Source organism: Chionomys nivalis, chromosome 11 (assembly GCF_950005125.1).
Source record: "Chionomys nivalis chromosome 11, mChiNiv1.1, whole genome shotgun sequence".
Classification (NCBI taxonomy): domain Eukaryota; kingdom Metazoa; phylum Chordata; class Mammalia; order Rodentia; family Cricetidae; genus Chionomys; species Chionomys nivalis.
Window position 1 is genome coordinate 78,860,976 of NC_080096.1, and position 13,546 is coordinate 78,874,521.

At 40.0% G+C, this 13,546-nt stretch overlaps 1 protein-coding gene across 5 annotated transcripts in view; it reads left to right on the top strand.

The window, feature by feature from the left end:
• Astn2 (astrotactin 2) overlaps positions 1–13,546 on the top strand; it is a 987,955-nt gene that overhangs the window by 785,895 nt on the left and 188,514 nt on the right. For all 5 annotated transcript variants that reach the window (XM_057784267.1, XM_057784266.1, XM_057784268.1 and 2 more), the window contains one exon: positions 2,852–3,117. In XM_057784267.1, the coding sequence (XP_057640250.1) occupies positions 2,852–3,117 (266 nt within the window). The remainder of the gene's footprint in view (positions 1–2,851; positions 3,118–13,546) is intronic.

The following is a 13,546-nucleotide window of genomic DNA, read 5'->3' on the forward strand; positions in this document are numbered from 1 at the left end:
TTAGAAAGTAATTTTCCTTTATGAGACACCTATTCTGGTTTATAATAGGAGGATTATATCTATAAGAATTTCTAATGAGTCTCCTTTAAGTAGCTTGTTGTGTCTTAATTTGCTTTGGAAGCAAAGCTATCTCACTATGTTTTCATGCTTAGGAGGGTCGTGGTCCAAATGTATTGATTGTTTGTTTCTATTGTTTTGCGTTATTACCTAACCCTTCATACTTTCATATTTACTAGAAGTAAGTCTCATGGCTCTGGAACTCTGTGCCCTACTCTGTATGCAAGAGATATACACAGGAGTTGCTGAAGATTTCCTGTAAAGAGGCATATAGTACGTTTTATCCTTTGTGATACATAGAGTCCCTAGTATAACTGATCAATTCTGTTTCTATGGTCATATATAACACATAAATGAACGGGTATATCTAATTTCTCACAAAGTTTTATTTACAAAAGCAGAAAGTGGAATGATTATGCCTCACACACCATACTTTTTCCCCTAGACTTGTAATACTCTTACTGTTTGAATTTTGTTTGAATTTCTTCTTGATCATCTATCCAAATGGTTGTTCCTTTCCGTGCTCCTTTTGTGTCGTGTCTGGTTCTAAAACTCTCTCAGTCTCCCAGCTGCTGGGATGCCTTTTTCACAGGCTTGTTTTATTTTTCTTAGTAACTACCCTTTTTTAAATCCTCTGAAGCAGTGGTTAGCTGGAATTCTCCTTGTCTTCCTCCCGCAGAGCCTTTGATCTGAGAAGCTCATATGCATTTGCTGACAGCCAGACAGAAAAGGTGGAGCCCAGATCCCAGACCTGAGGGCAGAAAGAGTAATGAATGGAGGCCGAGTTTATTTGTATTTCTACTCGGCAAGCTCATTTCCAGATCAGCTGCATGTCACTGCAAGCCAGAGCAGGAAGAGGAGAAACCTCTTACTTTCCCTTCTGACCTTACTGCTTAGTGCCCACGTGGCCACTGAGGTAGGGATTTACCTTTATTTCCCCAGATTTGGTAAAAGCTGTCATCTGGAGGACCATGCTCTGTTTCTTAATGTAGGCTTCCTCTGTGTTAGCATTCAGATTGTGCCTTGCACATTTTGAAGTCACCATCCACATACTGTCTCCCTCTGGGTCATACTCATTGCTGGGTATCTTGGAGCTTTTGGTACAGCACCAAGCCTCTATTTCTGTATAAAATCTTATATTAAAAACCAGTTTACTAAATAAATAAAAGTAGAACTACTGTATTTGAAGCTGAGAAATGGATAGGTATTAGCTCCTATCTATTCAATTAACTCTTGTCCTGTGGAAACAGTTTGTTGAGACACTCTCTAGGATTTTATTGTCTGTCTATATGTATGTCTCTCTGTCTGTCTGTCTATTTTTAAGGTGTATTAGTGTTGGTCTTCAAGTATGTGTGTATCATACATGTACCTGGTATTCAGGCTGGAAGAGAGCTTGGGATCCCCTGAAATTGGAGTCACAGATGGTTATGAGCCACTGTGTGGGTGCTAGGAGCTGAATCTGGGTCCCCCTACAGAAGCAGCAAATGCTTTGAACTGCTGACACATCTCTGTAGCCACCATTATTTTTATTGGATGCAACGTGTTTGTATGTGTATGACATGTGTGGAGGGAGGAGGTCAACATTGTGGAGTTTATTTTTGCCTTCCACCAATGTGTGGAATCTTGGACTGGAATTCAGGATGTCAAGTTTGTGCTGCAAAGGCTAATACATATGGAGACATCTTGCTGTCCTGCTTCTTATGATTTTAAGAATTCTTCAAAATTTCTGAACTGGATCGTGAGTGTATTTTCCTTCACTCATAGTTTCCCAAGCATCACCTGTGAATATCAAGCATATCCCCAGAATTATCTTAACATCATGATAGATACCAAAGTAGACAGGTGACAAGGGCTCACATCATTAAATATTAATAATATGATTTAAGAAGTGAGAGAAAATGAAAGAAAATTTAAGGTAAGATTATTTTCCCCAAGAGACATATTTATTCAGAGTTGGGACTATAAAGAAACGATTCTTACATAGATTCAGTCAGAGCATTACTGGATATAAAAGATGTGCAGAGCAGAAGAGAAAGTCAGGACACCGTGAGCAAAGACACGGAGACGGAACTACTAAGACCACAATAGGAAGCACAGTGAGCCCAGACTATATCCAGAGAGCTCCTGACAAAATGGGCCCAATAGGAAGTTTCCCAATGGAACAGGCCAGAAGAGGAAATCATGTCCATTTCAGATAATTCCATCTATATCACTTGCTACTTATAACTGATTTCAATGGTTTATTAACCCTATTTCAAACATCTAGTAATCCAAATACCTGAACATTAAGAGATCCCCCCCCCCAAAGCTACAGAAGTTTTAGCAAGCATAACTGTCATTTAAACCAAAATTGTCTTGACCTGATGTTCATGCTTCCCTCATTATATTGTTTTATGGAAAATATAAAACTGGAGTACAAACTTAAAAGAAGGGTATAATTTGTGTAAGCTGATGATAGACAGAAGAGAATTTCTGGTTAGGAAAAATATCTGAGTATTTACATCTTGCTTGTAGAATCATTTCATGCAACCTACAAATTTAACATGTGGAAAGTAAGGGCTACACAAAGCAACAGTTTGTCTAGTATAAATAGCAGAGCAAGACATCATGCTGTTTCCTTAACCATTAGGCCAGTCGTCTTTCCAAAGCATCATGAACAAATCACTTTATTATCTTTGTTCTTTTCTGACAAGTACCAGCTCCTCAATAAATGCTTTTTGTGGGACCAGAACTTTAGCCATTTAGAGAATATTGAATTGACCTATGCTACTACTTATTTTTTATAACCCTCTAGAGACTACGGAGTTGGGCAGCAAGAAGGAACTGAAATCCATGCCCTTCATTACCTACCTCTCCGGTCTACTGACAGCCCAGATGCTATCAGATGACCAGCTCATCTCAGGTGTGGAGATTCGATGTGAGGAGAAGGGCCGATGTCCGTCTACCTGTCACCTTTGCCGCCGGCCAGGCAAAGAGCAGCTGAGCCCCACACCAGTGCTTCTGGAGATTAACCGTGTGGTACCACTTTACACCCTCATCCAAGACAATGGCACAAAGGAGGTGAGCATCTGTGGCCCAGGTGCCAAATGAAACCTGGCCTACACTCGAAGCTCCTGTCCTTACCGATGCTTTGCCAATGAGGACTGTCCTCAGTAACAATAGCAACATGGTGATTCCTGCCACCTATTTTCACCATTCTATCCTAAATAGGAGGTACCTATATAATACCTTCATAGTTCCAGGTAACTATATAGTTTCATGACACTAGCTGCAATAACTGATAAATCCCCAAATCTCAGTTTCCCCAAACAGTAGACATTACTTTATTTGTGTGGAATCTCAAATTGATGATTTTGATTAATAGGCAGCTTTCCTCTGAGAAGTGGTTCAACACCATAGCCTGGTATACTTTTGTACCATTAACCTGACATTGCAATGGTCACTGTTGAAGAATATAGAATTTTGGGGTGGGGGGGTTATATGTCAAAGTTTTCAATGAGCCAGGCTTTGAAGACAGCAAATGTCAATTCCAGTTCCTTGAATTATAGCAACTCAGTCATTGTCTATAACAGAGACAGAGAAAAATATTTTAACTGAGGAACCTATGGGAAGAATGCATGGGTTTGGTAAAAACCTAACAATGCTTGCCTCATTACTCTCAAGTCTATGCTATACTTAATAATATTGATCCATTTGAAATCTCTGTTGTTTGGCCATTTTTGGTTACATAATAGCAATTGTATATGATTGATCCTACAGAGAAAAACCTCATAGATGTTGTGTTTTTCTCCAATTTGTTCCCTACCATGTACTTCTTAACTACAACATATCAGTACTAGGAAGGGGCCATACAGAAGCTTACAGACAATTTTATTTGGGTTTTGAACTCCAGAGCTGACATTGTGTCTATGTCAGAAGGTACCTAGAAGAGGAGAATTGAAAAAAATGGGGAAAAGAACATGCCATTTGGTTGACCACTTTGGAGGTCATCTTCATAATGGCAGCTGTATGGTGAGGAAGAGAGATTTAGAGAAAGAGCAATGACCAAAGCAATAGGGAAAGCATGGTAAAAAAGAAAAGAAAAGAAAATAATAGCTAAGGGGAAGACATACTTTTGGAATAATTCAGAAAAACAGGAAGAATTACAAAGCTTAAGTATCCTTGGCTCTGTAAGCTACTGTGCTCGGGGAGGGTATTTGAGGAGTAAAACTCATCATCTCATGAAAGGGTTGGTTTCTTCTGCCTAGCTCTCTAGTACTGCGTTTCTATAGAAAATCTCACCTTCCTAAGGGATGGTCCCCGGGCCACATGGTTGACTAGCCCATCTGGAATGTTAATTCATGAATTGAACATATTTTTAAATACATCATTTCAGGAATTTATGGAACCACAGTCCCATAAATCAGGACTATGAAAATATTATATGTCAATGAGGAAGATGAAGTAGATAAGGCACAGGCTAGTTAGTTCCCATTCTTCTCTCTTTGGCAACTCCTAAGAAGCCCCAGGCCAGTGAAGATGTCAATTTGGTAGACCAATAACTGAGTTCCAAAGAACTCCATGGTGTACTTGCCTCTTTCACAGTGTAATACCAGGCCAATAGGTAGAAGGTGGCACAGGTGCCTATAGGGATTTTTAGAGGCAAAAAGAGATGCAAGTCAGAATGTGAGTAGACCAGCAGGCAGATGACTTAGAAAAGCACAAAGCCTCCCCAGATTTAGAAAGCATTTCCCATGGTTAAGGCCAAGAGATAAAGGGAGATCCAGGTGAGTCCAAGGGGGTCGAAAGGGGTGTGTGCATTTGGAATGATGTAAGGTTGGAATGTGAACTAATTTTAGAGCAACGAGTTATTTATTATGTATGATTAGCAGGAATTTGGAAAGATTAAATTTGTGTTGCAGATTGATCTCTATGTAAACAACCCGTATTACTACAAATGATAGAGCTGTCATGTAATGTAATAAAGTAGACATTAAGAAGCCCCAAATTAATGAACTACAGTGAAGTTTATTAATGTGATGTGAATGAACACTGCATGAAGTAAAGAAACTATGTTCCAAAGAAAGATTTTTATATAGCAAATGCCCTTTCTCATTTTATAAGTTAAAGCACACATACACTTCTTCAGTTCAAATGCATTTCCTTTTATGACTAAATGCAGCATGGTGTAACTATATACAAAAGCAAACAAACAAAGAAATAGCATATATAGGCATGATGGAAGTTATGAAATGGTATGAGAAAACAAATGCTATATATTTTTAGTCAAGTTTATAACTTCTGCTTTGGCTGGTAGATTTGCTGGAGTGTATTATGACATTAAAACTGACTTGTATATTACATAACTGAATAAGCAAATGCATCTGTAATGAAATTGTAATGAATTTATAACAAAGCATAGTATATCATGTGTAGTCTATATCTGTGGTAAATTGATGATCATCACACTAACTGTGGTTATGTGAATGAGTTGTCCCCGAAAAGTCTTAGGCATTTGAGTGCTTGGTTCTCAGTTAATAGATGTCTGGGAGAGGATTAAGATCTGTGGCCTTGCTGGAAGAAGTATGTCAGAGGAGAGGGGACAGGCTTTGAGGTTTTAAATGATTTTTGCTATTACAAGAATGCTCTCTTTGCCTTCCGTTCTTAGTTCTGGATGCTGCCGTGCCTTTGCTATGATAGCGTGGACTCTAACCCTCTGAAACCATAAGTCCAATTAAATGTTTTTTTTTTTTAAAGTTGTCCTAGTCATGGTGTATTGTTGCAGCAACAGAAAAGCAACCAATACATTACCAAAGACCAACCATCAAAATGTACAGGTATTTTTATACACCTATGCTTACAGATAATCTATAGAAGTCTGGTTACCGATTAAGAAACTATAAAACTGGGAACCGGGCTGTCTGTGAAGAAGCTCTTGCAGTTTCTGATAAGCAACACAGGTGATCTAATGGGTGTTGTGCCTCTCTGAGACTTCATGAGTAAGACTGTGTATATCTCATTTACTGCTGTGTGAATCCCCCAGCGGATGCCTCTGTAGGTCAAACACTGTTCATCTCCAGTGTGGTTTAAGCTAAGCTGTGGCGCCCTTGTAGCATGTTCTTAGATAAGTGTGCAGTTGGGATGTTTTGGGCTCTTTTCTTTTTGGCTCAATATCAAGGATCTTTTGTGTCTGTACTTTTTGCCAGCTTTGCTTAGCATTGTTGAAATACTCAATGTTTTGGAAGTATTTCTAAATTTCTAAAGTAAAGTGTTTCTAAAATCCATGGTCCACCAGAGAATGTTAAGTTTGGGAAAGTGGTCGCTAGATGTCACTGTAAGAGAGCTGAGAAGCTGCAAGGTCTAGCCATTCATTAACTAGTTCAGTAAATATTTTTCAAAACACCCTTTATTCCCAGTATTGTGAAAAAGGAATAGTAGAATGAATAGCTGTGGTCTTCACATCCCGATTCTGGGAATCTACTCTAGCTCCATGTGTGTATAACCCGTAAGGACTGTGACACTGAAGAGCACCCTTTTTTTTTCCTAGATGGTCTTTAACTCCATGGAATCTACAGATCTGTGGAGAAGACAGATATTTATGAAGCAGTCACACACAGTGAAGCCAGAATGTACAAAGTCTCAGCTTGTGGGTTGAACGTGCATGCCAAGGAACTTGGTGGGACCTGAGAAGGCTTCTCTGAGGAAGTGACATCTATACAAAGTCCCAGCAAGTGGCTGCATTAAGTGGGTGTGGGGAACAGGGCTTGCTGGACTCAGGTCACAGGGGCACTCCAGATGAGAGAGCCAGTTTTTCCTGCCCCTCCCTGAATCAAATGGCAGGCTTTTCTAAAGTGTCGTGGCACCCTAAGCACTGAGATATTGTCAAGAGATTCAGACTGTAGTCAGAATATGTGGAATTACCTACTGCCATTCTGTAAACGATCCTGACCGAGGGCGACATGGCCACCCAAGAAGGCTGGGTGGGGGCAGTACTCACTCCCATCTTGTCCATTTGTTTCCCCACTTCCAACTTAATCCTCTATCGCCCCCTCTTCTGTGGCTTCTCCCTCTCTTCGCCATCTTTCATGCTGAAGAGCGGCTGTATAGATAAAACATTAAAAGGTCTAGATTTTTAATGGGCCTCGTGTGTGCCCACCTCACCTTCTTTCCTCCGAAGTAGGCACTGTAAGATCACAGCTCACAGATGTCTACACTGAAGTTCACGAATAACACTCAGCATTACACAGTCACTGGGGTGGAGGCAAGATTTCAAGCCAAGCAAGAATAGGACAGAGCCTACGCTATCTGCTTCTATGGAGACAAAGTTTCTTGCGAGAAACTCAGAACAACATGATTTTTATCTCATTCAATTTGTTCTATTTTTCTTGTGGGAAAAGAAAAAACCCCACAGGGCAAAGAACTTGCCAGGACCTTGCTGTGATTCAGAACTGTCCTCCTACTCTAGTCTTGGCCTTCTAGTATTTTATCTACGAGATTCAGAACAATATGACCATTTCTTGTGCTCCCTTTGGTACCCGCTCTTCTAGATAATACCTGATGATTTTGTTGATGCACAAACTGAATGTTGTGTTCAAGTCAGATTCACAATTTCTATGAGATCCCATTAGTTGACCGAATCACAAGTAGATTGTGACTCAGCTGACTTTTGTGGGAGTGCCCTGGCCTCTGATCCTGAATGACAGCAGGAATAAGATCTGGATCTTTGGGGGGAACTGTTGGATACTACCTCTTCTGGTGGTTGGGGTGTCTTAGGGTCAGTTTCTGTGAACATGGAGGAAAGGATGACACCTTTTGCTTTAGCTAGAAACTAATCTCTTCTCTCTCTCTCTCTCTCTCTCTCTCTCTCTCTCTCTCTCTCTCTCTCTCTCTCTTTCTTTGGTTTTTCAAGGCAGGATTCCTTTTTGTAGTCCTCGAACGTGCTCTGTAGACCAGGCTGACCTCAAACTAAGAGATCTGCCTGCACCTGCCTCCAAAGTGCTGGGATTTAGGGTCTGTGCCACCACTGCCTGACAAAAAAAATCCTTATTTATATTTTGTGCTGTGATTTTAAGCAAGTAAAATGTTAAAAATGTCAAAAAAAAAAAAACCAATGGCTTTGAGATGTAGAGTTTGATTAACGCATAATTCTCCTTTCTCCACCTGTTAAATGGCCATTACAAAGCCCAAAGCCACAGATCTTGGCTCTGTACAACTGCTACTTAAATGTACTAGACTTTGCGTGGTTGCTAATTTAGCCTGTGGGTGAAGTGGAGTCTCCAAGTGGGGAAGACAGGAGTGTCAGTGAAAAGCCAGACAGTTGGATTTGAATCCCACATCTAGCATTTGCTGTCTGTGTGACCTTTCTCTTACTCATTTGTAGAGTTACAATTATAATATCTATTTCAGGGCTGGCTGTTTTGCTTGGGTGAGATAGACAATTGAAACACCAGGGATCTAAATTAAGCACTCTTCTTCATTGTTATATGCCATCAGATAGACTTCCGTTGTCTAGATCTGGTCTTTGTCTACATGAATGAGAAGAAATACAAACTGACTTTATCCAGTGTCCCCTTTTGGTGTTTTGAAAATGTCACTTCCTTCCTTCCTTCCTTCTTTCCTTCCTTCCTTCCTTCCTTCCTTCCTTCCTTCCTTCCTTCCTTCCTCCCTCCCTCCCTCCCTCCCTCCCTCCCTCCCTCCCTCTCTCTCTCTCTCTCTCTCTCTCTCTCTCTCTCTCTGTTTCTCTCTCCCTTCCTCCTCCTCCTCCTCCTCCTCCTCCTCCTCCTCCTCCTCCTCCTCCTCCTCCTCCTTCTTCCTCCTCTTCTTTTCTTCCTTTTCTTATGTTCATTTTTAAAACAATTTTGAGACAGGAGTCTTCTGTGTAGCCCTAGCTCTCTTGTAGACCAGGCTGGCCTTGAACTCATAGATCTGCCTACCACTTATTACCAAGTCCTGGGATTAAAGTAGTATGCCACCACTACCTGGTTTAATTTCTTCGTTTAAAAGCTTGTCTATTCAGAGTTATGTTTGACTAAGTTTGCTTTATGTAGTTCAGATGTATGTTTGTATACATGTAATCCATGTTCAGCACACCTTTCCATGTATAACATTAATCTACCATGTTTTTCTCTCTAAGCAATCAATTATAGCATATCAATATCATGGTCTCCTCTAAGAAATTATAGGAGAGTAGATTATGTTATATATTGCTATGTACCCAATATTGTGAACATTTTTATAGCTCAAAAATTACAAGCAACAGAATAAGATGAATAACCAAAAAATTTAAAAAGCAAAATATTTCAATATATAACTATCCCAAGAAGACAGTAATAACCTGGGTTGTACAGTCAAATCTGACTTCAAAGTGGGCAAGACATGTGATCTCAAAGATATCTTTGTTTCTCTGAGACTCAATTTGCTCATCTGCAAAATGGGTGTGGATAACTTTACCCTCAGAGGTTTAATGTAGAATAATTAAGAAATCACTTGATAGGATTTTGAGGTCTGTAAAATACCTAAGATCTAATGATTCACTTCCAGTCCTGTGAGCATTTTTGTTTTCATGTTGCCTTAGGAAAAGACAGATGTAATTTTGGTCTCAGATGTAATTATGGTTGTTTGACCTTCCTGCAAAACTGTATTCTCTGCCAAAAACCACTTATTTGCTTCATTCCATTTCTTGGCTCAAACTGAGAAGAAATCAATAAAGTCTCTTCTACGTCAGCTGTTCCCAGCACATGAATGATGTAGCACAGCTGCCACCATCTATAGTGATGACTGTGCATGTCATCAGCACCATCACTGTGCTAGTGCCGCCAATGATAGCACAGCCATCATCACTACCAGACTGGCCACAGTCTCTCCGTCAGTGACCACCATCATTATCATGACTAAGGCACAGCAATTGCATTGATATCACCACGACCGTTGCTATCACCACAATAACTTGTTCCCAGTTACCACTATAACAAGGACCACTGTATTACCACCATCATTGCTATTCTCATCACTATCAGTATCAGTCACAGTCATCACCACCTTAAATAACGACTGTCACCTCTCATGGTATCACTAGCATTTGTATGCCATCAATACCTCTACAACTGCTCCCACCATCCCTATCACCACTGCCCTTAGTGCATGTAGCAGCACCGCCATCACTGTACTACCAGCACCACCACGGTCAGTGCCATTCCACTGGCACAGTCACTGTACCGTCATCCCCACGGCCTTGTCACTCTCATGGTCTTGTAAGATGTACTGACTACATATCAGATACTGTGCAAGGAAAGGGGACACAGTGAGCACTAGGATGTAGACTGTCACCTCAAGGACCTCACAGTCTAGTGGATAAAGCAGAAGACAAACAAACAGCAATAATTGCTTTCATATGCTATATTGATACATGACTTATTTTTAAATAATGAAATAAGCATTGCAAAGGTATTAGAAGACAGTGATACACTTTGAGTTGGTGGGTCAGGAAAATATTCTGGGAAACTGAAGGTACATAGAGGCAAGCAGTACATGTGCAAAACAGCTTGAGGGAGGTCTATTGATGATGAAATTAAAGCTGTCATATATATATATATATGTGTGTGTGTGTGTGTGTGTGTGTGTGTGTGTTATGTTATAAATACATGTACAAAATAGCTTGAGGGAGGTCTATTGATGATGAAATTAAAGCTATCTTATATATATATATATATATATGTGTGTGTGTGTGTGTGTGTGCTATGTTATAAATACATGGCACACATATATAGTGTCACACCTTTACATTGATCCAATATCTTAAATGGCTCCGGATATCCTACACAGATGTTAAATTCCTCAATATAACACTCCAAGTTACCCTCAACTCAGCCATCTAAATACCACTTCTATGTAATGGGCTTAAGCTTATCATGAAAATTACTATTATCTCTCTAATTTAACAAATAAGAATACTGAAGCCTGAGCAGTCTACACTAAGTAAGGTCTACATTATGCCAAACCTAGCAGTGGAGGAAGGTGATGTCCCTCCCCTGGGCCAAATCCAGTCTGTGGCCAGTTTTTGCAAACAATGTTTATATTAATACACTTCTATCTGTTGTTGACTTCCTGCTAAAGTGACAGAATTAAGCAGTAACCATAGAAAACAGTATTGTGGGTAATTCCCCAAACACCAGCCCTGTAGTCCTTAACATAAAATATTTACAAACCATAATCTATACCAAAAGATATTGGAAGGAAGGTGCAAGAAGTGTGCCAATGAATCTTGTCATTAAGTCTGATGACCCCAAGATAGAAGGAGAGAGCTGACTCGGGCAAGTTGTCCTCTGACCTCCACACATATGCGTTTGTAACTGTGAGCCCAGACACACACACACACACACACACACACACACACACACACACTGCAATAAAATAGTATGTGGCAAACATACAGAGTAGAAAAAAGAAATACTGATAATAATGAACTCCAAATGTGTGTCTAATAGTTTAAGTGATGTTATGTACATTAATGTGCTGCACTACTGGTTTTTATTTCGCTCCACAGCACATTTAAAGAATGCACTATTACGCTTATTTCACAAACTGAGAATTAAAAACCTGAGGTTTAGAGCTAAATAAATTTTCTGTGATCACACAGCTATGGAACTGAAGAGTGAGAACTAAAACTCAAGACGGCTAATTGAAAGTTAAGGATTTGGACTGGACAGATAGCTCACAAGTTTAGAGCGTATACTGCTCTTACATGGGATCTGCGTTTGTTCCCTAGCATCTGCATTCAGTGGCATACAACTGCCTATAATTCCAGCTCCATGGAATCTGAACCCTTCACAAAGACTCGACAGGAACCAGACCTCCCATGCATATAACCACACAAAAACACACACAACTACACAAAATTGTTTATAAAGTAATAATATTAAAAGAAAGTTAAGAATTTAAAGGCAAGATTCCTTAGTCTAAAATTTACATATCTAATGAGTCAGTTTTGCAGTAGTTTTAAAGCTTAGACTGGGGGGATTTGTTTATGAGAAGGGGTCTAGTGGCAGAGAAAATGGACACAAATGTGGCCAAACTGTACTATGTAAATGTGGAAAACTGTCAGCTGAAAGTGGGGAAGCAGTAAAATGTTTGTGGAGAAGGCCGAGTTGTGGGCAAGTTTGACTATTGTATTAAGGAATGTAGAATCTGAAAGCTGTGCGGAGCCCTTTGAGATTGGGTCAATGGGCAAGTGTTTATACATGTGAAGGTTAGAGCAACACTGGGCATGAATCTCAAAGGCCAGAACTACTTTTAGAGGAGTGTTATTAATTTGAGATTTCTATATCATTGATTTTAAAGGGGTTTTGGATCATCATCCTCAGAAAGCTCATTCAAAAATTTATGTGTGTATGCGTGTGTGTTTTCATGTGTGTGGAGCTTCAAGTATCTGTGGAGGTCTGTGTGCACCAATGTGTGTAAGTCCTTGGAGAGGTCAGAAAATAAACGTGAGTGGCCTTCCTCCACACTGTCTACCTTTTTGTTGTTGTTGTTTGTGGGTTTTTTTTTTTTTTTGGTTTTTTTGAGACAATATTTCTCTGTAGCTTTGGTGCCTGTCCTAGAACTAGCTGACCTGAAACTCAGAGAGATCCGTCTGCCTCTGCCTCCAGAGTGCTGGGATTAAAGGCGTGCGCCACACTGCCCAGCTTACCTTTTTGTTTTTAAGACGGGGTCTCTCACGTAGGCGAGGCTGCCTGGCTAGCAAGATTCAAGGATCCATCTGTTTCTGCCTTCGCAGATCTGGGATTGTAAGCACATCACCGTGCCTGGGTTCTTTTCAAAACATAAATTCTAGGGTTGAACTCATGTCTTTCTGCTTGAAAGGCAAGCACTTTACAAGCTAAGCTATCTCCCTAGCCCAGAATTATGCATTTTTATTGCTTTCCTAGGAAAGAGATCTATGGCATCAGTAACTTTCCTGACTGTTCTTCTTTCAAATGTTAGAACATTCACAGAAGTGGATCAGGTAGCTGCGAGGACTAAAGCGGAAGTCTGCTTTTGTGATATTTGGGGAGAATGGGAATCCAGTTCAAGTAGTTTTAACAAATACTGAGTAAGGATCTCTTAGGCATCAGGTACTGTTTTGAACACTTGGGAGCAGCATTAGCACACATCTCCATCATCTGGAAGCTTCATTTCTACAAGAATATGTACAAGGAAGAGGAAATAAGCAGTCTAGTAAACAATATGGGAAGGTGGATAAGGAGATTTGAATAGAAGGATGATATGAATAGTCGAGTATAGAGTTCTGGATCTTGGGTGTCTCAAAGAGGATCAGAATCACTGGAATGATATGGAATAAATAGTCACTAAAATGCAGATTCGTGGCCTCTTTAACAAACTGTGTTTCTCTAAGAGCTGAGATCCTGCCTTCTGCGAGTTTCCCAGGTTCATTCTCACACTATGCTTTATATTCTTGGACCAAAACTTTGCTTCATATATCTTTGCCATTTTGAAATTCATACAAAGAACTTTG